Genomic DNA, 17518 nt, shown 5'->3' on the forward strand with positions numbered 1-17518 from the left:
CCCTTTGGGATTGTAATTCCCAATTGTAATTGTTTTTATTGAGGAATCAAAGCTTTGAAAAGTGAGTATTGTGTACAAGAGGGAAAGGCAGTTTGATTTTGTCTGTTGTAGTTCCAAAATAAACAATTTAGCATTGTCTTTTCATTACATTTAATTCTTGGCTAAGATAATCCAGCACTTTCTGGTTAGTTTTCGTGGAAGCAGCATGCTCTGTATAAATCATTTTTGGGGAAGCTTTTAGGTTACAAAGGCTCTAAACCTTTCAGGATCTAAAGACTCAAACACAAATGACATTATTTCATGCAGGCATAATTCTAGAAGAGCTTTATTTAAATATCTTCACGTGATGAACAGCTTTCATGAATTAGTAGTTTTACTGCTCATCCTTTGAGTTCTTCCTTGTTTGATTACCTAGGGACTGCCTTGCCATGTTCTTCAGCTCCATCTTCTGAAATCCTGCTCTGCCCTGCAGAGTGAACAGAGGACACGTGGCTGTGAGCAGAACCTGGGACGTGGGAATCTTTATAAAAGCAGGGAAGAGCCCGGTGGAAGCCTGGGGGTTGAGGATGGCTCTCCCAGCTGTGCCTAAGCACAGGCATTACATTCCAAGTGCGGTAACTCCAAGGGTTTCACTTCAGAGGACATTCTTCCTGAAGCTTGGAAGCAGCTCAGTTGTGAAGCTCAGGAGGCTTCCAAACAGAGCAAAGTGACCTGGGGTAGGGCCCTTCTGTGTGACACTGCAAGAGAGGCTTGTTGGAGGATCAGGATCACCCTGCCAGGAGTTCTTATGGGAACTGAGACCTGGGAAGAGCCAGAACCAACTGTGAGAAGCACGTTGGCCTGTGCTGCCTCACAGACAGCTCAGTACTTACTCTGGGGAACATCTGCTGTGCCAAACAACCTCGAAGTTACTCTGCTGATGGTTTTTTGTCCCCCTAATTTGCAGTGGATGTAGCCATACAAATTAGCAGTCTGCAGGGAGATCCCAGCTATCACGAGAGCCTGTGGACAAACAGAAGTTCAGCAGGGACAAATACACCACTACATATCAACTGTGTAGGACCTACACACGTGTGTACCTGTACATACCACCTGGAGAAATGTGTACTGTAAGAGAGGGATAGTCCTTCCAATAATAAATGACCTTCAAAGAGAAATCAGTCTTGTCAAACTTAAACACAGTAGTTCCTTCATACAAAATGCCTCTTTTATCAGAACACTGATACCAGTTTTGTCATTCTGTATCTTTAAAGACTTCATTACTTTCCTAAAAGCACTTACTCAAAAAAGGAACTTCTCAAAAGATTCCAGAAACATTTCATGTTTTTGAAGCCTGAGTTGTATCTAAACGTTTCACATCCAGATCCATGGCACACTGCAGGCCTGGTTAGCTGCCAAATGCCTTAGATACAAATAAGATCCTGTAATTTACGGATTTACAAAGAGCATCCTTAGATAGGAATCCCCATCTAGCATTGATAGGCAGTGAAAGTAACTGACTCCTTTTGTGGTACTACAGGCTTGGCAGCAGGTGGGATCCATCTGACTAATGGAATAACTTACAAAAAATGTTTCTCAGCCCCAGGACCAGGTTCCTGGAAGGATCTAATTTTTATTTGTGTAACTTGCCTTTTACGAGCACCTGGGCAACCTGCCTTCAGAGCCAGTTGGGGTTCTGTCTCCAACCAGTTCTTGGCTTAGCAAACAATCTCTGGTTTTCAAAAATAAAGGTGGAGCCATGAACAAAGAGTGCTGGTTTAATTTTAACTGTTGCTTTTTTAGCTGTGCCATTTGGGGCACCAAAAAGCAGTTAATGATTTGCCCACAGCTAAATTTCTTGTTTAATCGAATAATAAAATGTAGTCTTGGCTGTTAACTGGTGATGTGGCTGCACATGTTGGAGGTGCCTTTTATCTTTTCATACTGACTTAAGAAATGGTCCTGAGCGTGGCTGGGGACGTGACAGAATGAATTCTGTGGTGATTATCCAAGCACTTAATGTTTGCAGGGGAAAACATGAAGATTTCATAGACAAAAATATCTTAATGTAGTGCAATATACGGGGTACATTTCCTCTTGTATTTAGGGAAAAAGTGTTGAGTTTTAGTTTTTTTGTAAAGTAGATGGCCTATAAATAGAGTAATTATAAAATACATACTCATAGCTCCATTTATCAAGGTTTTAAGCACTAATGGTGCTGGTTCTTTCAAAAGGGAATGGTACCAGAGCTCTAAAATCCTTACTTTTCAGAGTAAGTAGCATTCAAATCCCAAGGAGACTTGAAAACCTGAAAACCAGCATCACCAGCTCATCTTTTGTACTCTTCCAATAGTTTCATTTGACTGAAATAAGTTGGGGAAGAGTAAGTTGCTACAGTTAAAAAGAAGGCCAAAATTTTGCCCACCACTTGAGCTTCTCCAGTCACATGAAGGAGTTGACATCCAATAACCCATTAGAAGTGCAGCTAAAAATTACTAATCCATTCCAGAGCGCAGAGCTTGACTGCAGAAAAATCCTTGGGGTTCCTTGAAGCTGTGGGTGGGATTTTTGTACTGTTGGAAGATTCGGTTCAAGACCAACAGATCTGGGGTTTCCCTCTACAAGGATTGTCTGTCAGCTGTAGAACTGTCATTATCCCCTGACTCACCAGCCATTTCAGCTTCAGGGAGAACAAGGTGCTAAAGAGAAACAGTGTCCAAATCACAGGGCAGATGATAAGACCAAGCCAAAAGATTCGGGCTTCAGCTTCAGTTGAGGCAGCAATTGTAGGCACCTGGAAGGAAAATTATTGAAACTACCAGTCACCAAGTCAAAATGCACAATAAATGACAAATATCTGGGCTCTGGAGGGAGAGCACAACACCTCAGAGCAGGCTGCAAAAGCCATGGTTACAGATTTCTTCAGGTCAGCACAACTCACGTGTCTCTGTCTATACTGGAAGGCTCATTGTTAATGACTACACTTTAAAAAAAAATAAGGAAGAGAATTGTGCAGAAGGTTCTGATCTTTCCAAAGTTTTTGAAACCTTACTCCAAACCTCAGACCACTCAACCACCATCAGTGTCAGCTTCTGAAACACAAAGCTTCACACCTGGAAAAGAAAACCCTCTGGACTCTTCCACTCTGAAAACTGAAAAGCCTTTTAGGTAATTTTCAGTATATTGAATTTTCCATGTAAAAATAAGACTAACCCATCCTTCCCCCATGAGGCAGACATTGTCATGCAACTTGTAAATGTGGTTAAATTACTCCATCTTGCCCAAGAAAACCCTGAAAGATGTGACCTTTGAGGTGTCTTAACTTTTTCATGTACCCTCTAGACCAACGATGTTGCAGAGGTCCAAAGAATAACGTTCTATGCCTTCACAGTTACAGAAAAAGACAGATCCTCTGAGTCAATAAAAGGGTTTAATCACTTGTATCCTAAATTACTGACACATTACCCAGTAGTGGCATTGCATTGCACTATGTAGGAGGAAAAAACCCAAAGTCAATACACCTGAGAACTTTACACCTGAAAGACTTGGTTAATTTGGTGGAAGATTACAAAAGGCTGCAGTCAGCAGACTTGTAAGTGTAAGAACTGCTTTTCTTTCAGCAAGCATCAGCAGAAAGCAGGATTTTGGAGATGAACCTCTGTTGCAGCAACCACGTGCCAAGAATTAGTTGTTGGTGAGTGACTTGGAATATTTCTAAGCATGTTTACCCATAAAGCAAGAAATCTTAACGAGCTGCCAGAGGACTGGCAAAGGAGGTGGGAGAGATGGAGATGGGAATGCCTGACTTTGGTAAGGAAGAGAACTGCATGTATTCCAGGACCTTGCTATGACAAAGTCTTTCTCATGGATAAGCCATGGCAGAAATACAATCTATATGTTCCTTCCTGTGGTACTATAATTTTCACATTAATAAGGTCACCACTTGCCAGGAATTTTAGAAGGTTTTAGCCCATGCAGGTGAATCAACTTGGTACGTCTAGGCTAGAATTAAAAACTGTGGCAGGTGAACAAGGCTTGCTCATCTCTCAGTAATTTTGAGGTCTGGAGGTCACTTTATGGATGCCATTGCTTGTAAGTGCTAAGAAAGCTCTTGATTCGTGTCTCCACAGAACTAAGGCACTCTGACGGTCTCCTGCTTTCTTTTCTTTCGTGTAGGGTTGTCTGCCTTTAGCTTCCCTTAGATTACGGGGCACACGTGGGTGTGTGTTCTCCGCTCAGGGGAGCGCTGAGCTCCCGCCCGGGCGGGGCTGCAGAGGGCACTCCAGCCCCGCACAGCCGCCTCCTGTCCCGACCGGGACCACAGCCGGGAGAACCCAGAGGGATGGATGGCCCACTGAGCAGCACTCGGGCGCTGTTCTGCCGGGCTCTTCCCCGAATCAGGCTGTGGAAAGCAAAACTCTGAGTCTTGACTCTGGCAGTGGTGCCAAATGCCATTTTGTAGCTCGTTTGCTCAGGCTGTTTGGGGGAGCACTGGCAGTATCAGAGTGCTCTGTGATCCAGGTTCTGCTCCCCACCATATTCTGTGAGCATGAATGAAATACTGATTTTAAAATATTGAATCACAGAATCAAGTAGTTTGGGAAAGACCTCTGAGATCACCGAGTCCAACCTGTGACCCAACACAATCTTGTCACCCAGGCCACAGCACCCAGTGCCACATCCAGTCTTTCTTTAAACAACTCCAGGGATGGTGACTCCACTGCCCCCCTGGGGAGCCCATTCCAATGCCCAATCCCTCTTTCTGTGTAGAACTTCTCCCTAATGTCCAAACCTAAACTTCCCCTGGCACAGCTTAAGACTGTGACCTCTTGTCCCATTGCTGCTTGTCTGGGAGAAGAGACTGACCCCCACCTGGCTACACCCTCCTGTCAGGGAGCTGCAGAGAGTGATAAGGAACCTGAACTATTTATCACTGCTTTCCACATAGATATTTCCTGAAGAGGATTCTGTGCTGGCATTATCCATGGGAAGATGTGTTTATTGCAGGATATTCTCGCTAGAAAATAGAACAGAACCACTAGAAATGTTTCATACCTACAGCACCATGCTGTGAATATTTATTCTGCTGATCCATGTGCTGACAGTGTTGTGAGACCAGCTTTGTCCTGCAGGCTTCCAGGATGTGACAAACCAGCGTTTGCACCTGAATGCTTACATTGTGTTCTATAGAAGCTGGATAAAAGTAACTGTTACAAAGGTGCTCCATTTGTTACTCTATTTGATTTAGCATCAGCTTTACAAATTTCCTATGGATTGTTTGCCCTGTGCCTACTTCTATTAATATATTTACCCTTTTTGCTTCAAACACCCAGTGGCTTTTTCCATCTTCATCAATCTGGTTCCACCAACGCAAACCAACCAAGAGTCTTCCTGTCACGTTCTGGTGATGAAACCATTATTTGCATTAATCAGTAGCACAAGTCACTTGTCTGACTAACAGTCAAAAATAAAAAAGACAAGCATGTTCAACAATCATCTTTTATCAAATGCTAAAATTACTTCTAAAAGCTGTGCCAGCTTGAGCACAATGGCCATTAATGATGGATGAAATTACCACAAATTTAGAAGCCTGTTCTCTTTCAATATGATGATTAGCACAATAGCACTTATTTAGATAAGAAATTATAGGTTGTATCTTTTTCAAGCCAGTCAGTTGGACAAGCATTCAATAAACAAATTTCCTCAGTAAGAGAGGAGCACTGAGAACAAAAACACACTGAAAAATGGGAGATTAATGATAAGCAAGTAAACTGTGTGGGTCAAGCAAACAAACTAAGAAAATATTCCTGCACCTGGATGAACACTGGAAGCTTTCAGAATACCAGAGACACATCAATGCTTCACTTCTACAGAACAAAAACTTTGTTCCACATGTGGAGCCCCTGGATCCTGGGCTGGCCTGACCCACCTGCCTGCATGTGATTAGGGCACCAGAGCCATATCTGGGCTTCCAGGGCCCTCCTGCAGCCCCCCCAGGGGTCTGGTCTGCAGCTCCGAACATCCTCAGGCATTCATTACTTTAATTTTTATTTTTTTAAGGGGGGAAATACAAAGAAATCTACCTAGAGCAAAGCAATTTTCTCACCATTTTAGTAGCTCCCACCAGCCACAGAGAATATGGTGATAAACAATAACAAACATATGTAAACATCTTCATTAAAGTGGGCTAGACATGTGATAAACCAACAGATCACAGTGCTATTGGTGTTTTGTCAGTATGCATATTTCCTTTTTTGTTTCATTTAGTGGCAAGCAAAATACTTTCAAAGGTAATTACTGTTGAGGGTCATCTTACCTTGACTGACCAAAAGTCAAAGGATAGAAGGAGGAGAATAGTGACAAAACAGGCAACAAAGCTGTTGCTGAACCAGTCACAGAACAAGTAGGTAACAATAGCACTCACTCGGAAAAACAGGTGGAAAAAGGTGGCCAGTGGGTGCCTAGAAAAGAAAACACAGAGCATGAATGAAGTGATGGGACGAGAAGGAATGTCACAGTGCTCACTGACACTGTAGTATAACACAACTATTTTTACTTTAAAGTGGTATTTTGGATTGTAGCTTCTATTATTTCAGATGTTGATGGGTACCTTCATTATCAAAGCAATAGTATTTTCAATGGCCAAGCTTCAATCTAAAGCTAAAAGATGAATGTGGTGTTCATGTCATAACTTTCTCAGAGACAGGACAAAATGAGGAGTCTTTCACCAGTTTCTTTGGTACTATGTGAAGGAATGTAGTGGTTGTGTTCAACAGCATCTTAAAAAACCTCTTTGTTTCATAAAATAAACCAGCTTTTCAAAGCACTAAATAATTGAGACAATTCTTATGCCTTTCAGAACTGTTTTGAAAACAAAACAGGAACTCTAAAACTAAAAAAAAGTAGCTGTTTGGTGTAAGACAAAATGAACCTTCGTATTTAATGTCTAAACCCAAACACTTCCTTTTAGAAAGGGAGAGCGATTTGGGAATCTAACAGTTCTTATGAATTATTTCATATTAATTTCACTGGATATTTATGCTTTGCTCATCCAACAAAAGTCTGTCTGTAACAAAATAAAGAGGAATTTCAGTGAAAGAAGTGATTATATGACATGGACTATTGGCCTGTGCTATGAGACAGGGGGTTGGAGAATGCTGGAATGAGCACAGTACAATTTTCAGGGTAATATGCCAAGTATAAAACTTACTCTGTACCATTGTGGTTTGGTTAATTAGTTGAAAGTGAGAATTAACTAGAGATTATTGCATTTGAACAACTTCTCCCTTGAAGCTGAGTGAATAAAATTTGTTTTCTGAGTAAGATATTTTTATTTAAGTCAGTAGTTGTCTTATTAAGCTCCTCCACCTCTATGAACAATTAACAGTAGTTTGGCCTGGGCCATAATTAGCTATTCAGCAGTTGAATGTTATTCTATTATTGTGTATAATAAAATGAGATATATAATATATACATAATTATAATTATTTATGGTGAACTTAAATTATAGCTATATAAATACAATAACTATTTAAATATCCTTATTGTAATATTATTCTATAGCTGTTTAACTGTTCTACATTTGTATATTTATATAATGTCAATCCTGTGCTTGTAGTACTACACACGTGAGTGGAGAAGGCAAAATGATGCACAGCTGTAGTTTATATTTACTCCTGGTCATGCCCATGTTAACTTCAAACTTCCCAAAAACTTCTGACTTACAACTAAACATGTCAGATTTTAAATGAAAGGGGCTTTTTCTGCTGTAAGCAGGTGGGTGGAGCAGGGTGGACACTGTGAACTGTCAAAACCAGACAGTGCCTCGCTGCTCACACCGGGGTGGATTGAGCTGGGTCAGTGCTTTGAAGGTGACAGTAACTTTTGGGGGGGGGAAGTGGCAGGTCCACAGAGCCCCTGGAGCCCCTGGAGCTTGAAGAGCTTGAAATATTAGATGGTATAAAGCCTTTCCCATGAGAACAGTGAGGGTAATTAAACGTTCCCATGGACACAGCCTTGAGTATTAGGGAGTTAGCTGGAGGATGGTAACAGTGCAAGGACGAAGCTGTTGACTGTGTGTTTCAGAGTGCAGGTGTGAATTCCTGAGTGTTTTTGTAAAAATATATTTACAAGTGTGTGGGAAAGTCGGGGTTTGCTACCTCAATAAAGCTGCCTGCTATGCTGAGCAGGTAGACACCCTTGTCTCATCTCTCTTCGTGTGTGTGTGTGTGTGTCTTCTTTCTTCACGGACCAAAACCTAATGACAGATACCCCACGGCAAACTTTGGAGAAGTAGTGTTTCCTTTTGGAAGGCAGATCCAGCAGGATTACTGGATTGCAACAGGATTACTGGTCGGATGCTGAATCTGTTCCAATATCAAACTTTGAAGGGTATTTACTGAAAAAACAAATAAGTCCATGAGCAAGCAGCTCTCATTTATTACAGTGCTGAACACTTTTCAAGGCTGTGGAATGTCAGTGTCCTCTCCCAAGGACATGCTCACCAAGCCACAGACAGACTTGCAGGTTCTTGTGCTATGGGAGGGGTGTAGAGATGCATCAAAACTTGCACCTCATTTTTTGGACAGCTCTCTCAACCTCAGAAAATTTATGCTAAAGAAAAATAATAATCCTCAAACTAATGGAATGCAGTAAATAAACTGCTCACTTCCTCACTTAACAGAACAAATGTGTTCTCTTAATTCACAGTCATCATGAAATTTATAGTTCCTATCATATAAAACAGAAGTTTTAATAAGATGATCAGCTTCTAAAACCTGAAGCTAAACAATTTGCATCCTTTTTTAAATAACTTTCTAGCTTTTATTCTGTGAATGTATTTATATTGAATTAAACTATACTCCATAAAACTCTTTTAAAAGTTAATATCCAGAAATGCAATGGCATTAAGAAATCACTGTATAAACATATATTATTCCTTGTACTAATGGGAGACAGTACAGGCTTTAAAAAATGGCAACTTTTCTTTTTTCCTTTTTTCATTCAAATCCAGTAAAGGATGAAGGTAACTGAAACTCTGCTTGCCAGACATTTGCTCCTGAAAGCATAGCAACCCACGTGGTTGGACTTTCAGTTTTCCTGTTGCATCTAAACCTCCCTACAGTGTAGAACTGGAGCCTTGAGGCTGAAGGGTTGCCATTTACCTTGTTACAATGACCTCTCTTCAGTTTGCAAGCGTGATCCCTATTAGGACAGGAATGAGCTGTTGTAAATTTAGTTTCATTCCACATTAAGGAATCACAATTGGGTCAGCCCTAAGGTGTCCCACTGACCCACAGGAGAATCATTCCCAGTTCCTGCTCAGAAGTGCCACAGCAGCACTCTACATGCTGCTTGCTTTTTTTTTCTGTCTGGTACTTCAAATATATTGAGGCAAATTTTGAATAAAGGGGTTCTCTGATCATCATGTTGCCTGGCTGATTTGTGAAAAAGTGATTGTATTACGCTCCTGACTGTTCCAGATCCAGTGTTCTGGTACTGCAGTGAACTGCAAAAAGGGTATAAGTTATCTTTTTCTAACCTCTTAGGAAAGTAGCTATTAACCTTTTGCTTTTAAGGAGCCCTTTTGCACATACCTTGGAGAATCACAAAAGTACATCTTGTCATAGCTTATGTGAATTCTAACCAAGTTCAAGATATATGAAATTGGAATAAAGACAAAAGATGGGAACATCTTGTTATGCCCTCTAATAAGACTAAATTTTGCAGCACCTAGGTGTTTTTCAGGCTTGTTTAGACAAGATTCTTCAGAAATCTAAAAACAAACATCTGTGTGAACAGTGTAAGCAGTTCTGTGTGAATGCAGTTTCATTTCTGCATTCTAGAGCCGATGAATTTTCAGTATGAGGTTGTCTTTTAATACTGTTGGGAGGGCAAGAAAGAAGACCTGTCTTTAATGAAATAAGTTTCTGCACAAAGTTAATCACATAACAGTGTGGTTTGCTGAACTTTGCTTGTCTGTATTTATTGAGCAGTGTGGGCCAGTAGGAGCAGATCTGTAAAGTACCTGGTGCTGTGGTACCCTACAAACATTTCAGGGTGGTTTCACTTCATGCTCAGTCTAGTCTGGTCCCACAGACAGAATCTGAGGCTCATGTGCTCAAGGTACTTCTGAGCTTATTTCTCAGTTTAGTTGAATCCTTTGGGCTATGTCTCTAAGACTACACCAAAATATAAACGTTCATTTAAAATTTGTGCTGCTGTTGAAGGCTGACTCAGCATGCAGTTACAGTAAAGTCCAATACAGTACAAAGTGCAAGGGCAGAAATGCTTCAGCAGACATCAGTAAAACAGAATAATTGTACTGTAAAGCTACATGATTGCTTGTGACCTCAGATAATATTTTGTCAGGTTTAACATCTCTTACATTTCTTTGTTTACACCTAGAAGAAATATTATCACTGTAATGGACCAGAGTAAACTGGGGCAAAGTGGAAGAAACCATTCAAAGTCAAAGCTGATTATGTACATTATTGGTGAGTGCATACATAATTTCTTTTTACATAAAACTCTTCCTTTCACAATCTTTGGCTGAAGATTCTTCAAAAGCCACCATGGAACAACAGCTCTGTCACCTGGGACCTTGGTGTGGCCAGAGCTGCAGGGTGACACCCAAGGTGACAAACCCAAAGGCAGCAGCTTAACCTGGTGAGAGGGGTGAACGGGTTGGATTTTCTTAGGTAACATCTACGAGAATAAGATGTACAATATTCCACACATCATCACACCCTGTGGAAGGGAAGCATGACAGTTTTATTGCAGGTTTCTTGCTGCTTCCCTTCAGCCAGGTGAGCACTGCAGCACAGCTGCTTTTGCTGGAGCTGAGAGGCCTCTCTGCTGCTCCAGCTCTAACAAAAGTAGTTTGGTTGAGGTTTTGGAGCGTTGGGTGTGTCGGGTTTCCGTTTCCATGGCCGGGTGATGCCGGGCAGCGGGGCCTGCTCCAGCCCGGGCATCTCCCGGACAGAGGCTCCCCATCCTCCCCGGGCAGCCTGTTCCAGCGCTTCACCACCCTCTCTGTAAAAAATGGGAATTAAGCGTTTAAACGGAGCTTTCTGTATTCTCGTGCCTCAGTGCCGCCGCAGCAGCGAGGGCCACACGGGCGCCGCGATGCTGCGGCCTCCGCGCCGTTACCTGATGCGCGCCTTCCGCAGCGCCAGCTCCTCCTCGCTCCCGAAATCCAGGGACACATCCTCGGTGTCGTCCACCAGCGCCTGCGGCGGGGACCCGGTCAGCGCACAGGGACCGGGGGGGCCGCGCCGTCCCCCGAGCATCCCGCCCCGCCCGCCCCTCTACCTGCTTCATCCTCCCGCGGCTCCAGGGCCGGGAGATGCGCCAGGGAAAAGGGGCCGGGCTGCCCCTCGCCGGGATGCGCCTCCCCGGGCACCGCCTCGGAGCGGGGCCGGCTCCCGGTGGCAGCGTGTGCTGCCAGACGGGCTTTGGCCGCGGGCTGTGCAGCAGCGAGAGGAGCCCGAGCACCCCGGGGCGGCCCCAGCCCTCAGCAGCCCCAGCACCCGGGGCAGCTCCAGCCCCACCGGCAGCATCAGTCGGAGCAGGACCACTGGGGTCTCATGCTCGAGGCAAACCCTAAAACGAAAAGGGAGTGAAGAGAAAGGTTGAACGTACCTGTACGAATGTGAGAGCACACCTGCGTGTCGCGTTAGGGGGACACCCGCAGTGCTGCCAGTGCTGTCCCCCCTCAGTGGCCCCGTGTCCCTGTCGGGTACCGCTGTGGGGACAGGCGGTGGGACAACACTGCGGTGTCCCACTGGTGTGCCGTGGGTAACTCGGCCCTGCAGTTAGAGAGCCGAGGGCACTTGTTCTGTTCAGCCTGGAGGAGACTGAAGTCTGATCCCACTGGGGTCGGCACCTTCCTCATGAGGGGCAGTGGAGGGGCAGCTCTGTTTTCTGCTCTCTATGACAAGTGGCAGGACCCCGGGGAACGGCCTGAAGTTGCGTCAGGGGAGGTTTAGGTTGGATCTCAGGGAAAGGTTCTTCCCAAGGAGGGTGGGTTGGGCACTGAACAGGCTCCCCAGGCTGATGGCCACAGCACCAAGGCTGACAGAGCTCAAGGAGTGTTCAGATGATACTGTCGGGCACTCTTGGGGCTGTTCTGTGCAGGGCCAGGAGCTGAACTTGATGATCTCTCTGGGTCCCTTCCAACTCAGGGTATTCTATGATTCTGCGATAAAGATTTCTCCTGCCATTTTTTTTTCTTAAATTGCAGGTAAATCATGCAGCAGAGTTGGGGAACTGAAACAAGACAACTGAACTTCAGGATAGCCGTAAGGATTTCACAATAATGGGGGGAAATGGTCTGGTCAGCAAAGCACAAAGTGGAGGGTCGAGGAAGATCTGATAAATTGCAGCCATGTGTAGATCTGACTAGCTATTAGCATTAAATAAACCTGCAAAATAATAACTTCCTAGTCTTTTCTAAAACCTCTAATAGAACCAGACTGTATCTGTCGAGTAAGTACAGAAGTTACTGAGGTGAACATTCCAAGAACATTGATTGGAAAGTACCTTTGTGCAAGACTTGCTATTGGAGCAAAGCAATACCTAATGTGTCAGAAAAAAAAAGTAGAGCTGTTCTTAGTAGGGTTGTAACTGTAAGGGAGGAAAGGTGTATTTTAATGACTAATAATGTTACTATCTTCATATTTTGGCCTTGGTGGTGTTAAAACAACACTTTGAAGTGTGCTAGTAAGTATAGTAGACTTGCAATTTGTAATTTGATGGGATGGGTCACCATTGCCTAAAATATTGAAATATTTATGGAGACCTTTCACTCCCCAAGAAGATACAAACTCTTTGAGAGCTATCATGAGGTACAATTATTAAATAATTATGTGCATACCTGGAGCTGACCTCTACTTCATTTACTGTATCAACATGCACTTCTGCTCACAAGCAATATATCAACAGTAACTCAAACAGAACCAGCTGTGACTCGGAAGCAGCTCCCGGAACTGCACTGACAGAAACCTTCAGCATCTTCCTGACTGCCAGATAATTCATCTCAGCTACTGCATCAGCTCCTCTTGCACCTCTCAGTGCAGTTCTGACAGCAAATCTGATGGTTTGAATTTAGTAATTCTGTAGTGTTGCTGTATTGTCCGAGCCATTGCATTTTTGTTCTGAGAAAGTAACTGTGTGCTGTGTTCCTTGTCAGATAAAGCAGTACTTCCATGGGAGAAGTGACAATTAGCCTGTCATAGCATTAGGTATCTGATTTACTACTCTGGTTCCTTTAATTTTCCCTCCTTCCAGTGTTTATCTCCACTGACTCACTGTAGGGATTATCAGTTTTCCTAATAAAATCTATTAGATAATCCCACAGGAGACTATCACTATAGCATACAAATAGTTTTAATGAATTTCCTAAAAAACTATATTAAATTATGCTGTGTGATTATTCAAGGTATTTTATGGGTCATCATTTTCTTTAAAAGCAAATTAAGAGCTAGAAGGAATCCTTGGTCCCTAGAGGAGTCATTGGTCAAACCAAGAATTCCTTCATTTTGTGTTTACTGGAAAAGAATTCTTCCTTGTTTTAAAATAAGTACATCCGAGTGAAACCTCATTAGAAGTCTCCCGTGTTTTCTAGGATTTCACAGAACAGACTGTCTTATTTTCAACACTTTTTCTGAGTTCTGGTTCAGCTACAAATTATCTGAACAATGGAAAGATCAGCAACACCCTAAAGGTGATGTAAGTTCTCAAATGCTGCTTCAACAGCACCAAAGGTGAAGACGGTTACGCTGAATTCAAGAGTTGTGCTTTGATTTTCAGGTTTGTACATAGGAAAACATTGACCATTTATAAAATACATTAAGATTTCACTTAATTTCTGACAGAAATATATGACATAAAATAGTTAAAAATGTACTACTTGCTGCTGTGCACTTGCAGGCAATCGATCCTCTCCCCAGACAAATAACAGCCTCTGTATGGTAGAGCACCATCAGTGCCAAAGGCTTGATAGGAATAACTAGGAAATGCCTCTCATTCTCTGCTTCAACAATAAATAGAACCTCCTCTAAGATTAGTATGCTGTTTTATGCACACAACTTCCAAGAAGTCAGCTGATTTCTCTTTCTCTTTAGAGCACCACCCAGAATGTTGCAGGGTGTGAGACCAGAGACTCTCCCTGTAAATTGCCCAAGGACATTGTGAATACCTTGACAGTTTTTGCTCTGGTTTGAGTATCTCAATGGTGTTTACAGTTGAGTATTCTGTTCCTCTGAATATGGGAAAATATTGTTAATCCAGTAATAACTCCTACCTCACTTTCATTAGATGCATTTAAAGGGTTTGTTGGAGGTTCAGTAAAATGTTTACATTTTGAGGAGGTAAGGCAAATCAGAGAAGGTACTAAACAGATAACTTTCTAATAGCATCGCTTTCTAATTAATTTGTAAAATATGATTTTCTTCTTTGGCCCAGAACGAATTCCTATGGGTTTTTTTGGCTGTACATACCTAAATTGCTGTCACTGGCAACTCTCTCTTACCAGGGGAGAAGCCACAGCATACACTTAACAGATCAGTGTCTCTTAGCTGGGTGATGTGTAGCTATAATCAAGTTCTGCCATTAGTAAGAAATGGGTAACTGAAAGATATGTCGTAGTTGAAGGGGTTTGGGTCCTAAATATAAATGGGGATTAAAAAAACCACAAAGCCTGTATAAAATCTTCATTCAGTTATGCCTAAAAAGGTGGAAAATAATTTTTGAGTATCTGAAAAAGGGAGTATAGATACCCATTATTGCACAGTAACTGGGTTTCATTCTAAAAAGTGCAGCAATAACTGTATTCCTTTCAGTTAGGAAAAAACCCAAAGAAACACCACATATATTTATTAAATACCTTATTTTGTCTTCTATATTCACTGTGTGGTTTTAGGCCTTATTTTAACCCATGTTGCAGGAATCTCTAGTGCAGTTACCTGGGAATCAAAAATCTTTGAAATTATTAACGAGTTTACTTCAGCATCTTTTTCTCTTCAGGCTGTGCAGTGGTCACTTAGAAACAGCCAAAACAAAGGGATAGCAAGGCAAAGTCATCAGTTCTCTGCCACCCCGGGCTGCATTGCTTCCCAGCATTTGGATGCAGAATTCTTGGTGTGTTTATATCTCTCTTGTTATGTTCAAAGCTTTATTCATTCTCAGCTGCAGTTCTTGGTGCTTGTTACTTTGGCAAATAATCTCTTCTTCCTCAAGTTGGGAACTGTTTGGGCACCTGGAAGAAGTTTGATTAAAGTAACGTCCCAGATCCACTGCAGTAGGCGGGGCTTATCCCCGTACTCCGGGATCCGTTTCCCGGAATGGCAGTGATTTCATGAGAAAAGGTGCTTGGAGTCCCTCCCTTCCTTTGGCATAGAAATTTAAAATGCCTTTGCACTCTCACAAAAGTATCCAACACCTCTCTTGCCTTAGGCCAGTCCTGTATAGGCTTGCTGAGGAAAAAAAAAATAATTATCTTAACCTGTTGAATAAAAGACCCTAAGGGTTATTGAAGAGCTGAGAAACTTAGTACAATAGCTGATAAGAAAAAATGAGTACTGTTGCTCCTACTGCTCTATCTGCAAAAATACAAGTTAATAAATAATAAAAGTTGAAGTCGCTTATAAAAGCTGAAAGCTGCTTATTCATTAGCTTTATTTCTTGTATTCTTTTTTTTTCCTCCCCCAGCTGCTGATAATACCCACATAGCCTTGTTCAGCTTTCTGAGATGCTTGTTGAACAGTTCTTTGACCACTTTCACTGGCAATTTCTACTTCATCTTTTGTTGTGGAGGCTGTGGCTAAGCAGCTTTGGCTATACTTGCTTACATTCGTTTTCCTTATTTATTCTAAATTGCTGTGTCTGTGAGGGGGTGGTAAAGGCAATAACTTTATCAGAAAAACAAAAAAAGAAAAATATGGACAAAACACAAAGTAAGAAAGGGTTCCTAGTCTGGGGATGCAATGAAATTAAAAACCTGTACCCACCATTCTTAAGTCTTTTGACTTGCAAATTTTTTGTTGAAGCAGCCTGTGGTTCCTACTTCTATAGTATTATTGTTTAATAGTATCTTTCTTTATTTTGTTAATATTTACTTTTCTAGTTCACCAAATATCTTCAGCTCTGGAATATTCCTCATACTCAGTCACAGAGAACTTGAAAGGATATCTGAGGAATTAAAATTCACCAGATCCACACTGTTTCTGTAGGTTTGAACCACACAGAGAAGAAGAGGTGCTCAGGATTGGTCTTTAGGTCACTAGATCCTCCATATAAGCCACAGGGACATTAAGTGCCTTGGAATGGGGTCTGACACATCTTCTTTACAAGATGTACCAGGTGCTAGGGGAGATAACTCCCTCTGTAAGGAGCACACAGCCCTGAACCTCTCCTGGAGGAAGGGACTCAACCTCTTTTGGGAAAAAGGAAAGCAAGGTTCATGTCTGCAGCCTCTGAGCCCCTTTTAGAACTGAGTGTGTGATTGAGAAGAGACCACAATTCCTTCTGTGGCCTGACAGGTGACAAGCCTCAACCTCCCAGCTTAGAAGAGGAGGGAGCTCCAGGTTGTACTGGATGTGTCCACAGCTGAAAGCTGTTCTGCCTGACTCCCCAGCTGGAGGGTGAAGCGTTTGTCTCTCTTGTGAATGGGCCTGAGTTCATGAGCCACACATGTTTAAAATCTATAAATAATCACCAATTAAAAATGCTGAAATAAACCTTGGAAGAAGGGCAAGAACCCAAACCTCTTTGTTTCTCAGGGAATGCACTGACTGCCTGACTTTCACCCCTTATGCAGAAGGGTGTGAGAGTTCTTCTCCATGGCAGAGCAGACCAGGGACCATGGTGCAGGACTGCAGGAACATGAACCTGAAGCTCCTGGAAAAGAAGGTGGTGTGACCTTGCCTGTGATAGCACAGTCACTGTGTGCAGTTACAAGAACATCAGCACAGCTACCAGAGTGGAAGTCACAGTAAGTGCTGGTTTATTCAACTGACTTAAGGCAGAGCTACCATATCTGGTGTGGATTTTGATAGCTTTTGTATCTGGTGCATGCTTTAGTTGACAAAGATCAGAAATACTCCAGGGAAGCCCCTAAAATATGTGGTTTCTTCAACTGTCAGTTTAGTATTTTTGCATCAATCTGAAACTTGCCACAGTCTGTGGTTTTGCAGGCATCCTTTTCTTTGTTTAGCTTGGGTTTGCATTTGCATTTCATTTTATTCTGCAAGAATAAAGTTCTTGCTCTATTTTATTTCAATGTGAGGGAAATTACGGGGGTTTTATGTCACATACTCCAGTGTGCCAGTGTAGTGGACTAGTTATACAAGTTCCAGTGGTGGTGACAGAAAAGATACAAATTTCTTGTATTTTCTTTTTTTTTTTCTTTCAATTACTCTTAGCTACAGATAAATTATAAGTCCATTTGTAGCAAGATGAATACTGTTGTGTACTGTCTGTCCCAAAGCTACTGCTAAGAGATCTGTGTTTGTGATGCTCACAGACTTCTTGAAAACCA

The 17518-nt window shown here is 42.3% G+C and overlaps 1 protein-coding gene across 1 annotated transcript; it reads right to left on the minus strand.

Annotated features, from left to right (window-relative positions):
• Positions 1 to 86: 86 nt before the first annotated feature.
• On the minus strand, positions 87 to 11394 carry TVP23A (trans-golgi network vesicle protein 23 homolog A). The gene is made up of 7 exons (XM_017809089.1): positions 11293 to 11394; positions 11131 to 11210; positions 6296 to 6440; positions 5291 to 5380; positions 2648 to 2773; positions 873 to 1002; positions 87 to 466 (listed from the first exon to the last, which is right to left on the minus strand). Exons 1-7 carry the CDS (start codon positions 11299 to 11301, stop codon positions 408 to 410), a joined length of 639 nt encoding a protein of 212 aa, XP_017664578.1. The 5' UTR covers positions 11302 to 11394; the 3' UTR covers positions 87 to 407.
• Positions 11395 to 17518: the final 6124 nt, after the last annotated feature.

Source organism: Lepidothrix coronata, unplaced genomic scaffold, assembly GCF_001604755.1.
Source record: "Lepidothrix coronata isolate B3197 unplaced genomic scaffold, Lepidothrix_coronata-1.0 Scaffold24, whole genome shotgun sequence".
Classification (NCBI taxonomy): Eukaryota; Metazoa; Chordata; class Aves; order Passeriformes; family Pipridae; genus Lepidothrix; species Lepidothrix coronata.